This window comes from Haliaeetus leucocephalus, unplaced genomic scaffold, assembly GCF_000737465.1.
Source record: "Haliaeetus leucocephalus isolate CR32 unplaced genomic scaffold, Haliaeetus_leucocephalus-4.0 Scaffold101, whole genome shotgun sequence".
Lineage (NCBI taxonomy): Eukaryota > Metazoa > Chordata > Aves > Accipitriformes > Accipitridae > Haliaeetus > Haliaeetus leucocephalus.
In genome coordinates, this window is record NW_010972537.1 from 3272320 (window position 1) to 3286413 (window position 14094).

The following is a 14094-nucleotide window of genomic DNA, read 5'->3' on the forward strand; positions in this document are numbered from 1 at the left end:
GGATGCAGTTCCCACTCCGGGCTCGCTGACCCACCCCAGACCCCGTACGCTGCTCTGCCAGGCTTTCCCCCGGGGCTCGAGCCGTCACCCTCTACACCATGTGGGATAGGTGTGGGATCCCCATATCTCACCCCTTGTGCCTCGAAGTAGGGGTCTGTCCCGTCCCATCCCATTTCCATACCCCCCACCCCTACAGATGCTTCCAGCCCTGGGTCCCTGCCCACCCCCCCAACTCCTTCCACCCTCACCGGGCTGTCCCAAACCTGCCCCCCGTCCCGCTGATGCTTTCCAGCCCCTCTCCACACCGCCGTTTCCACCCTGAGCTGTGACCCACCTCCCTCTACCCCTTCCCCACCAGCATCCCTCTGCCCTCGCCCCCCCGCCCACAGCCCTGCCCAGGCAGCCAGGGATGTCCCAGTTTGGACCGAGCCCGGTGGGGCTGATGGAAATGGGGTCTGAACCTGCTGTCGGGGGCCGCGATTTTCCCACCCGGCATCCTTTGCTGGAGATAAACGCTACACAGGGGCCTCCACCAGCGTTAATGCCTCCCCGTGCTGGCGGGCAAGGGGCGAAGCAGCTGCGTGTGTCCCCCCACCCCCAAACCCCGGGGGGCTTCGGCGAGAAAGAGCAATGACGGCAGCTGATCCCCACTTCCCTTCTGGAGGTTTATTTCTCCATTTGGGGGGTTATCCCCCCCAGCTCCAAGGGTGAGTCCAGGTGACCGCTCGCCTTTTCAGGCCATTTGGCTCCAAGAAGAGGCACTGGGAGCGGGGGGTCCCCTCCGCATCCCCCCCCCCCACTCCTCAGCGGCAGGAGCACTTGCAGGCGGCCACGACAGGGTAAGGGATCTGCCGCCAGGCGCAGTGTGGGGGTCCGGGGGTCTGGGGGACCCAGCAGTGCCAGGCTAGAAGCTTGATGTGGGTGAGCTGCGCGGGGCGGCAGGTCATGCCGGGGGGCCAGGAGCATCCGGGGGGTCCGGTCTCGCAGGCGGTGTGGCGGACCCAGCGGGGCCAGAAGACCGGTCCCAGGTCGACCCAGGCAGAGGTGAGGCGGCAGGCGGCCTGTTCCACCAGCCACTGCTGCAGGCGGCGGGCCAGAGTCCCCAGTAATTCGGGGGGCAACCCCGAGCCGGGGGGCAAGAGGGTGGGCAGCTCCAGCCCCTCCAATTCCCGCCACAGCTTGCGTCGGTAGCGTCCGGCACCCTCTGCCAAATCCCGGCTTAGGGACTCCAGGTTCTCCTCCGGGATGCTGCCGTTGAGACCCCGAGGTTTTTCGGTCGCCATCCAGAAGCGGTCAAAAGCCGAGCCCAGCAGCCGGCGCAACCGGCCGGGCTTCAAGTGCCGGGGTTTGGGGGAGTAGCGGTAGTCCTCGGGGGAGAGCGAGAGGCTGTAGGGCCGCGCCGGGGCCGAAGGGCGGCCGCGTAGCAGGCGGGCGGCGGGGTCAGCGGTGCCGGACGGCGGCAGCGGCGGATCCCGGGATTCCTCCGGAGGTGGACCCAAGGCATCCAGCGGTGGGAGCAGGCAGAAGAGGAGGAGGAAGAGGAGGAGGAGGAGGCAGCGGCGGTGTGGTCCCTCCGTGGCGAGCGGCATCGCGGCAGGCTGTGCCGGGCTGCGGGCTTGCGCTCCGCCGCATCCCCCCCCTGCCCCGGGTTATCGCCACGTTCCCGAGGCATGGCCTTCCCCTTTTCCCCGGTTGTGGCGGCTGATAACGAGATGGCGGCGGGGACACCTCGCTCCCTCCCATCAGAGGGGCAGGCAGGCGGGGGGGAGAGGCCGCATCGTCCCTCCCGCCATGCCGAGAGGTGCCACCGGAGAGGGGCATCGGGGCTGCTGTGGAGGGGAAGGGGCTGGTGCCTCCTCCTCCTCCTCCTCCACATCCCGCTCCATCATTGGAAGAGGTATCCAGGACCTTCCCAGCAAAGGGAAGCTGGTGGCCTTCGGGTCTCGCCGGGAAAGGATCGCCAAGCCGGGCCGGAGGGCTGCCTGGGTCACTGTCGCCTCTCGGTACATCAGCCAGCACACGAGCTGTCCCGGGCAGATGTGATGGAGCTGAACCTCTGGAGATGGCCTCCCTGGATGGCTTGTCCTCCTTCCCCACGCTGCAGTGCCCCGGCAATGCTGGTGGAGGGCGGACCTGGGCTGGATGGAAACCAAAACCTGCTTTCCTCTCCTTCCCTGGGGTCAGACATTGTGGGAGACACTCTATGGCTCTGTGCCGTGCTGCTAACAATTAATTAATAACACCTAGTAGGAGCAATTAATTGCTTGTGCTCCAGAGGGTTTAGAGCTGTATCCCAAGGACAGGGCAGGGGCCAGGCTCACCATGGTGGGATATTCATGTTCCCCGGAGGTGTTGGGCAACATGTCCTGAAGACCCAGCGTCGAGGGGTGCCTGCGAGACCTGCCGGGGTCCATGGGACCCTGCCCCCCTCCATCCTCCCTCTCCCACCGGAGAGCAGTGGGCTTTTTCTCTCACTGTCCCCTCCTCGCTGGAGCAGGGAACGGCTGAGCCTGCGGGAAAGCTGGGCAGAGAGGAGTTAACTCCAAACCCAACCTCAGGGAGAGGGGAAAAAAAAAAACCACAACAGCCACAGATCAATGGATCCGCAGCAAGAGCAGAGGGAGGGAAAAGGGGGAGACAGAGAGAGAGGAGAGGAGCTCCAGAAGGAGACAGACGTGTGTAGGAGCCAGGAGAGGAGAGAGCAGAGCTGGCAGCGGGCAGGGGCGGGGGTGACGGCACTGGCTGGACAAACTCTTCGGTGGCCCGTGTCCTCCTTGCCACCGCTGCCTGGGCTGGACTGGAGGTCACCCCGGAGTAAGTGGTGAAGCTGCAAGCCCTTCCTCGCAGAGGTGAGTGCCAGCTTCCCAAGCTGAGAGGTGGCCTGAGCAGGGACACGCTGGTGCTCAGAGATGCCCCATAGTCTACCTGCGAGGTGCATGCCCAGAGGGAGATCGGGGTCCTCTGCTCGAGCAAGAAGATCCCACGGGGCCGGGTGGAGGAGCCAGATAGTTACCAGTAGGGTAGAGGGGACCGCAGAGCCAGAAAAGCAGGGATCACCTTTTGGTTTGACACAGAGAGGCTGCTGGGAAGGAGAAGTGGTGTGAGCTGAGAGATGGGGGGGCATGGGATGAAGGAGCTTGCATGACCCAAAAAAAGAGTTAATTGCATGTCAACAGTTGCTAGATAATGGTGTCTTTCCCTCTTGGTTGCTGCTCAGCAAAGGACAATTTGTTCTAATGACGGTACAACACAGGGATGGCTCGTTAGTAAATAGGCTGTTGGCGCTCCCCGTCTGAGCGCAGTGTTGCTCAGGGCTGGAGGAAGTTTTGCGGCAAATCACAATACCTTGAGCTGCAGGAATAATACAGTAATTGCTCCTTTGTAATGATCGTGGTGGTGTGTTTCAGGTGGCTGTGAGGTCTCCCCCCCCCCGCATCCTCTCCTAGCTGCCTCCATCCAACCGATGGCCACCTCTCAGCATCAGGTTGCCTCTCCCCTGTGGAGCATAACTACTGCACAGGGAGCAAGGAGCAGCCAGCTCCTCGGTGGTGGTGGTCCCAGTTTAAGGAGCTCCCTTGGGGCGGGAGTGTGGTGGGGTGCTGCTGCTGCGGGGACCATCAGGTCCCTGCTGCTGCTGGAGGTGGCACAGCCCTGGGGTGAGTGTGCCGGGACCAATTACAGCCCCACGGGAGCCCCTTTCCCTGTGGCCGAGCCCTGTTGAACACCAGCCGAGATTTAGACTTGCCAAAGCAAGCAATCCCAAGAGCTTTAGCGGCTTTGGGATGGTAGGAGGAATGTAGTGGAGGCCAGGCAGCAGGGCAGGGGGTCCTTCAGGGGGCTGGGAGCACAGGAGATGCTGTGGTGGGGGTGTGAATGTGAGCAGGAGAAAGGGGCTTCAGCCAGGCAGATGTGGGCTGACTGATCCCAACAGCATTCTTGCCAGCGATGTCACGAGGATCTTGATGTCATCACTTAACCGGCTGGTTGGGATTGGTATCTCTAGGAGAAACGTGGGTGTCAAAGGCCGGGATCGGGCACCTTAGGGCCAGAGCTCTGTTAGCCACTGTGGTCAACACTGACCAGCACCCACGTGCCTATGGCCATGCACAGGTGCTGTGTCTCCCCTTCTCCCTGCACAGGACCCCGCGGTCAGATGGAGAGATGCCAGGGGGATGGAACGCCTCTTCCGACAGCCCAGAGCTACGAGCAGCAGGGATTATTGTGCCCGTCATCTTCTCCTTCATCTTCCTCCTGGGTACTGTGGGCAATGGGCTGGTGCTGGCCGTGCTGCTGCGGAATGGCCAAGTCAAGTACAACACCACCAACCTCTTCATCCTTAACCTGGCCATGGCCGACCTGTGCTTCATCATCTGCTGCGTCCCCTTCCAGGCCACCATTTACACCCTTGATGGTTGGCTCTTTGGGGCCTTTGCCTGCAAGGCTGTGCATTTCCTGATCTACCTCACCATGTATGCCAGCAGCTTCACCCTGGCCGCTGTCTCTGTTGACAGGTAAGTGTCCCCTTCCCTTTGAGTCCCTCAGCTCAGGGACAACGTGTTTTCCACCCTTGAGCTGAGGGGTGGGAGAAAGGCCAGTCCTTGCCCTGTTGAGTGTCCTGTAAGAAGCAGGTAGGGTGTCCCCAGAGGCAGAGCCAGCCTCCCCAGCTCCCCGTGCCCTCTCCCAGCACCAAGCCAAGCTCTTGGCCTGGTTACCCAGCCCTCACTTGAGAAGGAGGAGTGCAGGCACATGCTGAGGTTTGGTGTCCATCATGCAAAACCAAGAACGGCAAAAGTCCCAGGGCAGCAACACGCTACAGGAGAAGCAGGGAGCCCTCTGGGTCCTGCTCCTATCCTTCTCTTCCCTGGTTCAAGAGGCGCACTGCTTGCCCTTCCTGACCCAGCACAGCAGAGTGGGCGATGGAGATCCCAGACCCGCTGTTGGGATGATCCTGATCTCTGTGTGAATTCACTGTAACCCTCCCTACCAGGAGGTGGGGAGGGGGAGAAATGGGTGGCTGCATGGGAAGGGGTGCACAGATGGCAGCTCCACAGGACATGAGAGATAACTCATCTCACCCATGTTGTGTTTGACCTCTCCTTCTTCTTCCCCTCCTCGCCAGGTACCTGGCCATTCGCTATCCACTGAAGTCCCGGGATCTCCGCACCTCCCGAAACGCAGGAGTGGCCATTGTAGCAATCTGGTCACTGTCACTGCTCTTTGCGGGGCCTTACCTCAGTTACTACCAGATTGTCCATTACCACGGGGTGCCCATCTGCGTCCCCATCTGGGAGGACCAGCGCCGAAAGATTCTGGACATCCTCACGTTTGTCTTCGGATACGTCCTGCCCGTGTTCGTGGTGAGCATGGCATACGCCAGGACCATCAAGTTCCTGTGGACCTCTGTAGACCCCATAGAAAGGATCTCGGAGTCCCGGAAGGCCAAGCGTAAGGTCACCAAGATGATTGTGGCTGTGGCCATCCTGTTCTGCCTCTGCTGGCTGCCCCACCACCTGGTCATCCTGTGCTTCTGGTTTGGCCACTTCCCCTTCAACCGAGCCACTTACGCTTGCCGCTTGGCTTCCCACTGCCTTTCGTATGCCAACTCCTGCCTCAACCCCATTGTCTATGCCCTCATCTCCAAGCATTTCCGCAAGCGTTTCAAGCAGGTCTTCACCTGCCTCTTCTTCCAGAACAAGACCAGGAAGAAGAAGAGAGTTGGAAAGAAAGTCCATGTGGTCAACGTGGGCAAAGCTTTCACCAACAGCACCGGAGGTTTCTATGGAGGCAACACTGAGGTGACTCAGGTCCCAGAGGAGAACATCAGGAAGAGGGACCCTGAAGGTGCCAGTCATGCCAGAGCATGGACTCACCAGCTACAAGACACCATGGTCTCTGTTCAGAAGGAGCTGCTGGAGGAAGAAAGTTTGGCAACAGCTGGCCGTCCCCTAGCCATGACCCCTCCAAGAGGAACTCGGGAGTTTCTGACTGTTCACTACAGATGAACAAAGTGAAGAAACCTGTTTTCCAGCCAGTGAGTAGCCAGTCCATTCCCAAACAGGCAGAATAACGTGGGGCAGAGGGGAATGGATGCAGCAGGGCCACCGAAAGATCCTGTGGCAATGGTTAACCCATTGTCCCCACTCACCTTCACTCACTGGCCCACAGCATTCATATAGGAATGGCACAATCCACCCGTACAGCTGCAGAATGGAGGGACATCTTAACGTGCTGCCAAGTGACCTGGGAGGCCTTCCTGCAACAGGTTTTAAGGCTTCTGTTTCCCAGCTGCCTAACTTGCTAATTTTGTGCAGCACCTTGAAACTCTAAGAGGGAGGCAACCAAAATGAAAACATCCTGGTAGGAAATCCAGGCTGTTAAGGGTGCACCAGAGCATAGGTGGGAAGGGTGGAGAGAGCGCACAGGGACCTGAGTGTGAATAGGGTGGCTGGCAGCCTCTCTCCCTGGCAGCCCCAAGCGGTGGAACACTGTCCCCTGCCCACATGCCCTTCTTTTCCCATGGGCCAGCCCATGTCCACCTCCATCCCCTTCCCTAGCCCCTGCATCCAGATCAAAGGACCTTTGCCACACCGGCTACGAGGAAGTCAGCCATCTGGGCTGACAGCTCGATGATGCAAACTCCATAGCAGTCACTAGTCGTACTTAAATGATTTATGCCACAGCAGGTGAAGAATGGAAAGGCTTGTATGCCAACACCTCTGCGTGCCTCCCCTCTGCCCCTCTGGCTTCTCTTAAGTTCAAGAAGGAAAGGACCTTCTGCCCAGTCTCTTCTCTCCACCCTGCCCCATGAGAAGTACTCGCTGGAGGATGTTTCCTAGAGCTCTGTCCCACCTGGCTTTAGCTCTTGCAAGCAGATCCTGCAGGACACTGTCCCAATTCATAGTACTGCTTGCAGTTCAGAAGTATTTCCTGACAGCCATCCTCAGTTCTTCCTAAACAAACCCGGTAACTCCTCCTTCCACCACATTGTTCCACCCCTCTGCTTACTGTTTGCCTTTTGCAAATTCCTAAGGGATTGCTGCCTCCTCTTTGATCTTTGCTTGCTACTCGGAGCTTCATCCCTTCCTTCTGGGGGCTGAAGGACCTGTTGCTCTCTCAGCAGATGTTATTCAGTGATATTAGCCCCCTGTGTGTGGTTTACTGACTTGGCCAGACAGCTTTTTTTCCACGTGATGATGACGATGATTGTGAGTGAATTGATGGCTGTCACCAAAGCAGAAGAAAGTAGCCAAGCTGCAAAATGAGCTGTGGAGCCACGTGATGGTTGTGGTGAGGCAAAGGAGAAGGAAACAGGCCCATCACACCCATGTGCACTTAGTTTCTGTCTCCTCAGTGCCCCTTTCTACCTGATGGAGAAGGCTTCCAAGGAAAGAGAGACCAACACCACTCAGAGCGTTGGGACATCTTCCAAGACGGCAACCGTTGCGGGATTGCGGTGGGACCCATGTCCACCTGGGAGCAAAACTTTCCCCTGCTCTGTCCCTTCTGCCCTGAGCAGCCGTGGAGGAGCCTTTGGTAGCAGCTCAATGACACCCCGCAGCAGGGCCAAGAGTCCTCCCAGCCTGACAGTGGGAAGGATGGAAAGTGCTGCAGGGATGGCGGGGTGGGGCAAGAAATCAGATTCACCAGAAGGTGCTGGAATTTCTCCCCTGCTTGACCGTAATAAACCCTTGTAATTTCCTTATCCTGCCATGTTTGCTGTGTGCTGGATACAATCTCTGCCCGGCGCGGGGCTCTGCAGTTTGGGCTGGAGGTGGTGGAGGCTGTATGAATCGTCCGAGCAGAGTCTGGTTCTTCTGACTCACTAGCAGGGCATCATTTATATTTGACTTTGCAGCCACTGCAGAAGTGTACGGAAGAAACAATGAGGGTTTTAAGAGGGATCCAGCACTGCTGGTGTTCGACAGAAAGTTGTAGGAGAGGGAAAAGGAGGGATGGTGAAAGGACAGGCAGAGGGGGGCAATATAAATGAGAATGTGTGGGGCCGGGCGGGAGCCATCCACAGGGACAGAAAGCGGCAATGAGAAGGCAGGGTGAAACGAGGGGCTAGAAGCAGAGAGCAGAAGGGAGGATAAGAGGGCATGAGCGAGGTGGGAAGCAATGTGCTGGCAGAGCACCCACGTTTTGGCAGGAGCCTTCCCCCATCCCAGCAGTGTCCCGCTGCTCCGGAGCTGGGGTGAGCATCACTGGGCTGTGCTGGACCCCAGCCTACAGCAGCTTTCTCCAGCATTTTTCTGCATCATCAGGCTGCCAGAGAAGCCCAGAAAAACACCAGCCAAGCGAGGTCTTTGATCAGTCTAGCGCACACGTAAGGGAGGGAGCTGGTGGGATTTGCATCGCTGCACGCTGTGATTTGCCACGGTGCCTGGCAGAGCCAGGTCCAGGCACGTGGCTGGCTTCACGCAGCTCCCGTTTTGTCACGTAGTCATGACATGAGTGGAGAGGGGAGGGGGACCAAGAGGGGTACTTGGCTTCCCCTGCGTGCCAAGTCTATGTGCCGCAGGTGACTGCAGCCACCTGAGGCCATACTCTGCGGGGACAAGACAGCTTTGCTGTGGGCACACAAGCTGTGTGATGCCACCTGGCTTGCAAGTGCAAGCAGGACAGACCCTGCATTTTTTGCCAGCACAGACATAGCTCCTGAGCCTTGGTTCTGTGGCCCGGGAGCTTTTGGTGATGCTGTAGGACAAGACAAGGAAGAAGCCCTAGAAAGGGGATAGACAGATCACCTGAGAGACCAGGAGGGGGAAAAGGGACTGCTTTTGCTGGCCAGGAAAGCCCTGAGGAAGGGAAAGGGACCAGCCTGTGGAAGGACCTCCATGGGGAGAGGTGAGGGAGAAATCTCCGTTAGCATCATGCTTTCTGACCACATCTCAGGGGCTTCGCTCTCCTCTGGGAGAGGCCAGGATCACCAGGTCCACAGCTTATCCCCACTGAGATGGTCTTCTGTTGGCAGCAAAAGAGATGAGCTTGTTCGTTCAGACCCGTTAAACTGAGCTCAAGCCCCACAGAGCTCCTTCAGCGACCTCCTCCACAGTCCTGCAGCCAGGCCTGGGATGCCTTGGCCACAAATCATTAGACCTGCCACCATCCCAGCTCAATATTTACAGTAAACTTTACATGATTGCAACAGCTCTCCTTTTCCTTAATTACATATGGCATTTATTCAGTGCTGTGTGGCTCCTGAGTGTGTAACTCTTACATGAAGCAGATCTTCACCCATAATGCCCTAAGAGTAGTGAAAGAGGGAAAGCTTGGCAGAAAGTATTTAGCGAAAGCAGTGACGTTGTGGGACTCTCCAGACTTCCACACTGAAGCTAGGAAACAGTTACAGATCATCATGGCGGCAGTAGGTTTCGGAGTGAACACCTTTGCCCTGAACAGGGCAGATGGTTCTCCTTCCACGGCAGTTTGCTGCCCTGCACCCTGCTGCCCACAGCCAGCGTGTGCATGGAGATATCCCTCACGGCAAAGCCCTACAGGCTGACTTTCCAGGCGGAGATGCAAAGACTGGGTGCTACAGCAGACTCCGTAGCCTGGACATCTCCAAGAACCATACTTCTTGCTTTCTAGCTAATTAAAACAGTGAGGCAGCTAATGCTGCAGAGCCCCAGCTGGCAGAGACGAGCCATTTACTGCCAGCCCGCTGATCATCAGGAGCCGATTGCCAGTGTGAGCCTGCAGCAAATGTGAAGTTTTTAGAGGCTGCGCAGCCCCGTCGGGAGTGTTCCGAGCCCCGCACGGGCTGTGGGAACCGCTGGTGCCCTCGCTGGTCCCCGTGCATGGTGGGACATTGGCAAGGCAGCTGGAGGCTACGTCAAAACTAAAGGGGTTTTGGCCCCAACCGTGCCCTTCGATGCTCTCAGTGCTGCAGGTGTTGTATGGCAGGGCTGGGAGACATCAGGCAGCAAGGGACTTGCAGACCTGTGACGTGCGTGAGCAGAGCCACGAGTCCCCCTCCTTATTTCTCTTCTCTTTCTGTCCCCTGCTTCTGCTTGCGTAAATCTTCCCTTATTGATTTGTCCTGCTCACTCTTAAAATTCCCAGGCAACGTGATATTTCTAACCCTCGCTGAAGCTGTCGCATGCCTCGCTAAAGCTCAGCTCCAAGGACATCTCTTTCCCCGTGCGGAGGCCAGCCGAAGTGCTGTGCTGGGAATTATTTTTCTTTTTCCACCCAAGTGTCTGATGTTGCTGTCTGCACCTTGAGCCTCCCTTGCTTCCTATCCCCGTTTCTGATTTCTCCAGCTCCCTTCCTTCGTGGTGGCTGCCGCTCCCCTGCGGCCGATGCCTTTCGGAAACGTGTCCAGTGTGCTTTTCCCACTTTCCCAGGGATGACTAGTCCTGCAGCCGCCCTTTGCACGCGATGCCGTGGCTGGTGGCCAGCTCACACGGCCTTGAGCGGCCTCTGGGTAAAACGAACGTGTACATCATTTCTGTGGGTGAGGACTCACGTCACAGCCCCAAAGCATTGGAGGGAGAAGGGAACGGCAGTCGGGAGCAGTGGTACGGCACAGCCAGACGCTGCCTGTTCTTGCCCACATGCGGCCGGGCTATTGCTCACCCCTGATCCTGCTTCTCCTGGTCCCAGGTTGCAAAGGGAGCAGATCAGGTCAGGACTGACTGCTGCGCATTGGGGTGAAGCCGAAATAAAACAGGACAGAGAGAACAGCTGGGGGAGAAGGTATATTTAGCCTGGTAAGTGTTTGCAAGCCCTGGCTCCCATCCCTGCGCTCTGCCTGGTGCTAAGGCCCGATTTTGGGGGGCACATGAGCAGGAAAGGTAGATGCTGAGCCCAGGCTGGGGAGGCTCCAGAGCCAGGAGGGAATTCCTGTCTGCCCAGTAACAGCATACAGGCTCCAACTGGTTTCTCAGCTCAAAGGCAGAGGTGAAGAAAAGGTGTTACATCGTTGATATAGAGCCAGGTTTAATTAAAGCTGAAGGAGCTTGATTGCTGCTTTCCACGCAGCCTCCCCTCCAGACTGATTAGCATTCTGCAGTCTCCACTCCCAGCTTCTCACCTTAATTAATGACTCCTTGCTTATATTTTCTTTCCCACTTGTCATCACTTGGGCTGATGAGCTGGCTTTAACGCTGCAGAGGCCGGTTTGCCACATCGGCTGGGAGCTCGCGTGGGGCAGAAGGAACAGGAGAGGTGAGAGCAGGTCGGGGCTTGGTGGTTGGCAGTCAGCACCAGCTCCCCTGCAAGCTGGGCTATGTAGCTACCCTCTGCAGACCAACTCAGCCCTGCCAGCCGTGTGCTGGTTCTGGTGCCTGGCATCTCCCCAGCGTGCATGCCGTGAGCCCGACGCTGCTGGGAGGTATATCAGACCCAGGTGCCGAGAAGCTGATTCTGCTGATGCCCTGGTGTGCAAATCTGGCAGCCCTGGGAGCGGGGGGTTCCCCATCTGCAGACACGTGGGGCTGTGGCAGACAGAAAGCTGTTACGAGGACGGCTCCTAATTCCCTGGCAGAGCAACAGGCTCGGGTGCTGCCTGTGTTTGCCCTTGTGCTGACGGGAATGGGACCTTGTACGGACACTCTGCAAACAGCCAGGACAGTCCTGCAAAGGCAGCTCGTGGCAGGACAACCTTGCCAGCTCGCAGGCAGAGAAGTACTGGTGTGACAGGCATGGTCAAGGCACGTAGCACTACTAGCTATAGGGAATTCTGCTTATTTGCTTTTGGGTTTAGCTGCTGGTTCCTAATCCATGACCAGCCTTAGCAGGTTGCCAGCTGATTATTTTAATTCTTCCAACAACCACGTACTCTCTTCCCCTCTCAGAGCTTTCAGAAAAAAACAGAGGAAGGCTATTTGCTGTATCTGTCTCCTTTATCAGCTTCCTAATCGAAACTCCTGGCTCTTCCACCTACTCACCTCATGGGCCCTGAGCTGCCCAGGGCTGCTCTCCCACGCTGACTGGGCACAGTGCACAAAGAAGGCATCTTTCTGCAAGTAGCTTTCTATGATTGAGCAGAAGAGATCTGTCTTGCTCATGGAATGAGCGGAGGAAGCAGATGAAAGGGTGGGAGGTTTGCCAGAGATGCTTCATGGGGCTTCTTTAGCAGCGCAGATAATTACAGTGATGGATTTGGAGTCTGCTAGAAAGGCAAAAGTGGAGAAAGCAACAGAGTTCAGGTGTTGGCTCAATACCCTGGACTTTAATTATTTCAGCTGCTGAAGAGTTGAACAGATTCTTGATGTTCACGCATACTGCAGTGTGAGCTTTGCATTTGCTTGCATAGGTAAGTTGCCGCTTCAGCGAACGGCCTCTTGCTGAATAACACCCACGCAGCTTTGTTAGGAGGCTTTGTTCAGGGCTGTTGCTTCTGCTGTGGGTCCTCAGTGAGTCGCAAGCAGGTTTTCAGTCTTCACTTGCTTGGATGAGCCAGATCCTCAACCTGGCTGGTTTTGGTTGCATCTTACAGCACAGCAGTGGCTGCAAAGACGGGGAGGTTGCTGCTGGGTTCAGTGGCTGGGGATTCAGCACATTACTGCAGAGCTGTGCTCTGAACGAGGAGGGGAAATGGAGTGTATTTGTGGACACCAGACAGCAGTGAGGGGAAAGCAAGGCCTTGGGTCAAGTCCTGGTTGACATCATGGCCCTGAGAAGGGGATGCACCACCGCTTGGGAAAGGGACCTGGAAGGTGTGTTTGATGGTGTAGCACAAGGAAAATGAGGAGGTTAGACTGAGTTTAATGGGAAAATAAATAGCAGAGGGAAACCCTCTGCTGTTGTTTTCATTCTTTGTTACTGCAGCAGATACCTCTGGGAGATGCAGAAAGCTGCCACCAGCCTCACACCTATGGGCTGTGCAGGGAAATCTGTGGCCCAGGGTGCAAGGGCAGGGGGAAAAGGTGCTGGGAGAGGCCAAAGACTCTAGGCAAGGAGCAGCAGAAAAAACAGACAGTGCCAGTGAACAGCTCTGAGAGCAGCATAAAGCCACAGTTTCTTCCTCTTCTGGAGCCTTTTCTTTCCTCCTTTCCCTGCCCAGCACCTAATTCTCTTTCTAGATACAGCTGCTGAGCACGGCAGGGTAGTCAAGGCTTTGGCATGACCAGCTGACACAAAGAAACCTAAAACTTTTCTCAGTCCAGTGCCAAACACATGACACAGCTCTCAACAGCCCAATGCTTCAGCCCTGAGGCAGGAAAGCAGAACTGGCTGCAGTGATTCACAGAATACGAGTCCTACATGATGCAATTTTTTCCCCACTGAAAACCAGAACCCCTTTTCTCTTTCTTATCTGCTGTTATCACTAAAGCAGTGGCAAAACTTCCTATAAGCCTGCTTGTTTTATTGTTCCTCAGTTCATTGTGCCAGTCTCCAGGGGACTGCCAGTGCTGCTTCACCTCCCATGGAAGGAGCAGTGCTGCAAAAGAGGGAAGGCAATTGCTCCTGGCTGGCTGCAGGACCCCCCACCTTTCCCTTCCGAGCGTAAAGTCAAGAGCAGTTACAAAAAGCTCCAGCGCCAGGCAAGACAAAGGCCTGAAGAGCTGTGGACAACAACATCACGTGTGCTCAGGCTAAAAGCTTCGCTTTGAGTCCCAGCTAGGTGTATTCCTGGTTTTGAGGAAAGCTTCCAAGCTGCAGCTAGTTAGCAGACAACATCAGCAACTAAGGTAAGTGCAGCAATAAAGAGCATTTCAGCCGCCTGCTCTTGGGGCACCTTAATGGTCTCCTCAGCAACAAGGCTGTTGAGTGCAGAAGCCTTGATAGCTGGGTGTATGTGGACACCAAGACTAGGCTGCGAAGACGGGAAGAAACAAGACTGGACGTGAAAGCTGCTCCTCACACAGGGACCAGCCTGGAAATCCTCTGTCCTGCCCAGATGTCCCTCCCCAGCCCCTCATCCTCTCGCTGTCTCTTCACAGCACAACCATTTTATCTGGCACGGGGCAAGACATGAGTTCAGCCGCCTTCTCCCAACCAGCTCCGTACTTTTGCAGGAGTACAGACTAGGCAAGGCTGCTTTTCCTCTTTGCAAAACATCCCATCTTCCAGCTTGAAGCAATCCCGCTGAGATTCTCTTTCCTTTATTTGTACAGTTTTACAGCAACTAACTAGATTTAAAGT

At 56.6% G+C, this 14094-nt stretch overlaps 2 protein-coding genes across 2 annotated transcripts; one reads left to right on the forward strand and one right to left on the reverse strand.

Annotated features, from left to right (window-relative positions):
• Nucleotides 1-803: 803 nt before the first annotated feature.
• On the reverse strand, nucleotides 804-1589 carry LOC104842842 (noggin-like). The gene has a single exon (XM_010585463.1). The coding sequence runs from the start codon at nucleotides 1587-1589 to the stop codon at nucleotides 804-806; it is 786 nt and encodes a 261-aa protein (XP_010583765.1).
• A 2035-nt stretch (nucleotides 1590-3624) lies between these two features.
• GALR3 (galanin receptor 3) lies at nucleotides 3625-7287 on the forward strand. The gene is made up of 3 exons (XM_010585447.1): nucleotides 3625-4511; nucleotides 5120-6031; nucleotides 6681-7287. The coding sequence occupies exons 1-2, from the start codon at nucleotides 4162-4164 to the stop codon at nucleotides 6000-6002; spliced, it is 1233 nt and encodes a 410-aa protein (XP_010583749.1). The 5' UTR covers nucleotides 3625-4161; the 3' UTR covers nucleotides 6003-6031; nucleotides 6681-7287.
• The last annotated feature ends 6807 nt before the right edge of the window (nucleotides 7288-14094 follow it).

Coding starts and splice junctions, on each gene's coding strand:
- LOC104842842 (XM_010585463.1), bottom strand. CDS start 1,589: ATGCCGCTCGCCACGGAGGGACCACACCGCCGCTGCCTCCTCCTCCTC.
- GALR3 (XM_010585447.1), top strand. CDS start 4,162: ATGCCAGGGGGATGGAACGCCTCTTCCGACAGCCCAGAGCTACGAGCA. Junction 4,512..5,119: donor GCCGCTGTCTCTGTTGACAG/GTAAGTGTCCCC, acceptor CCTCCTCGCCAG/GTACCTGGCCATTCGCTATC.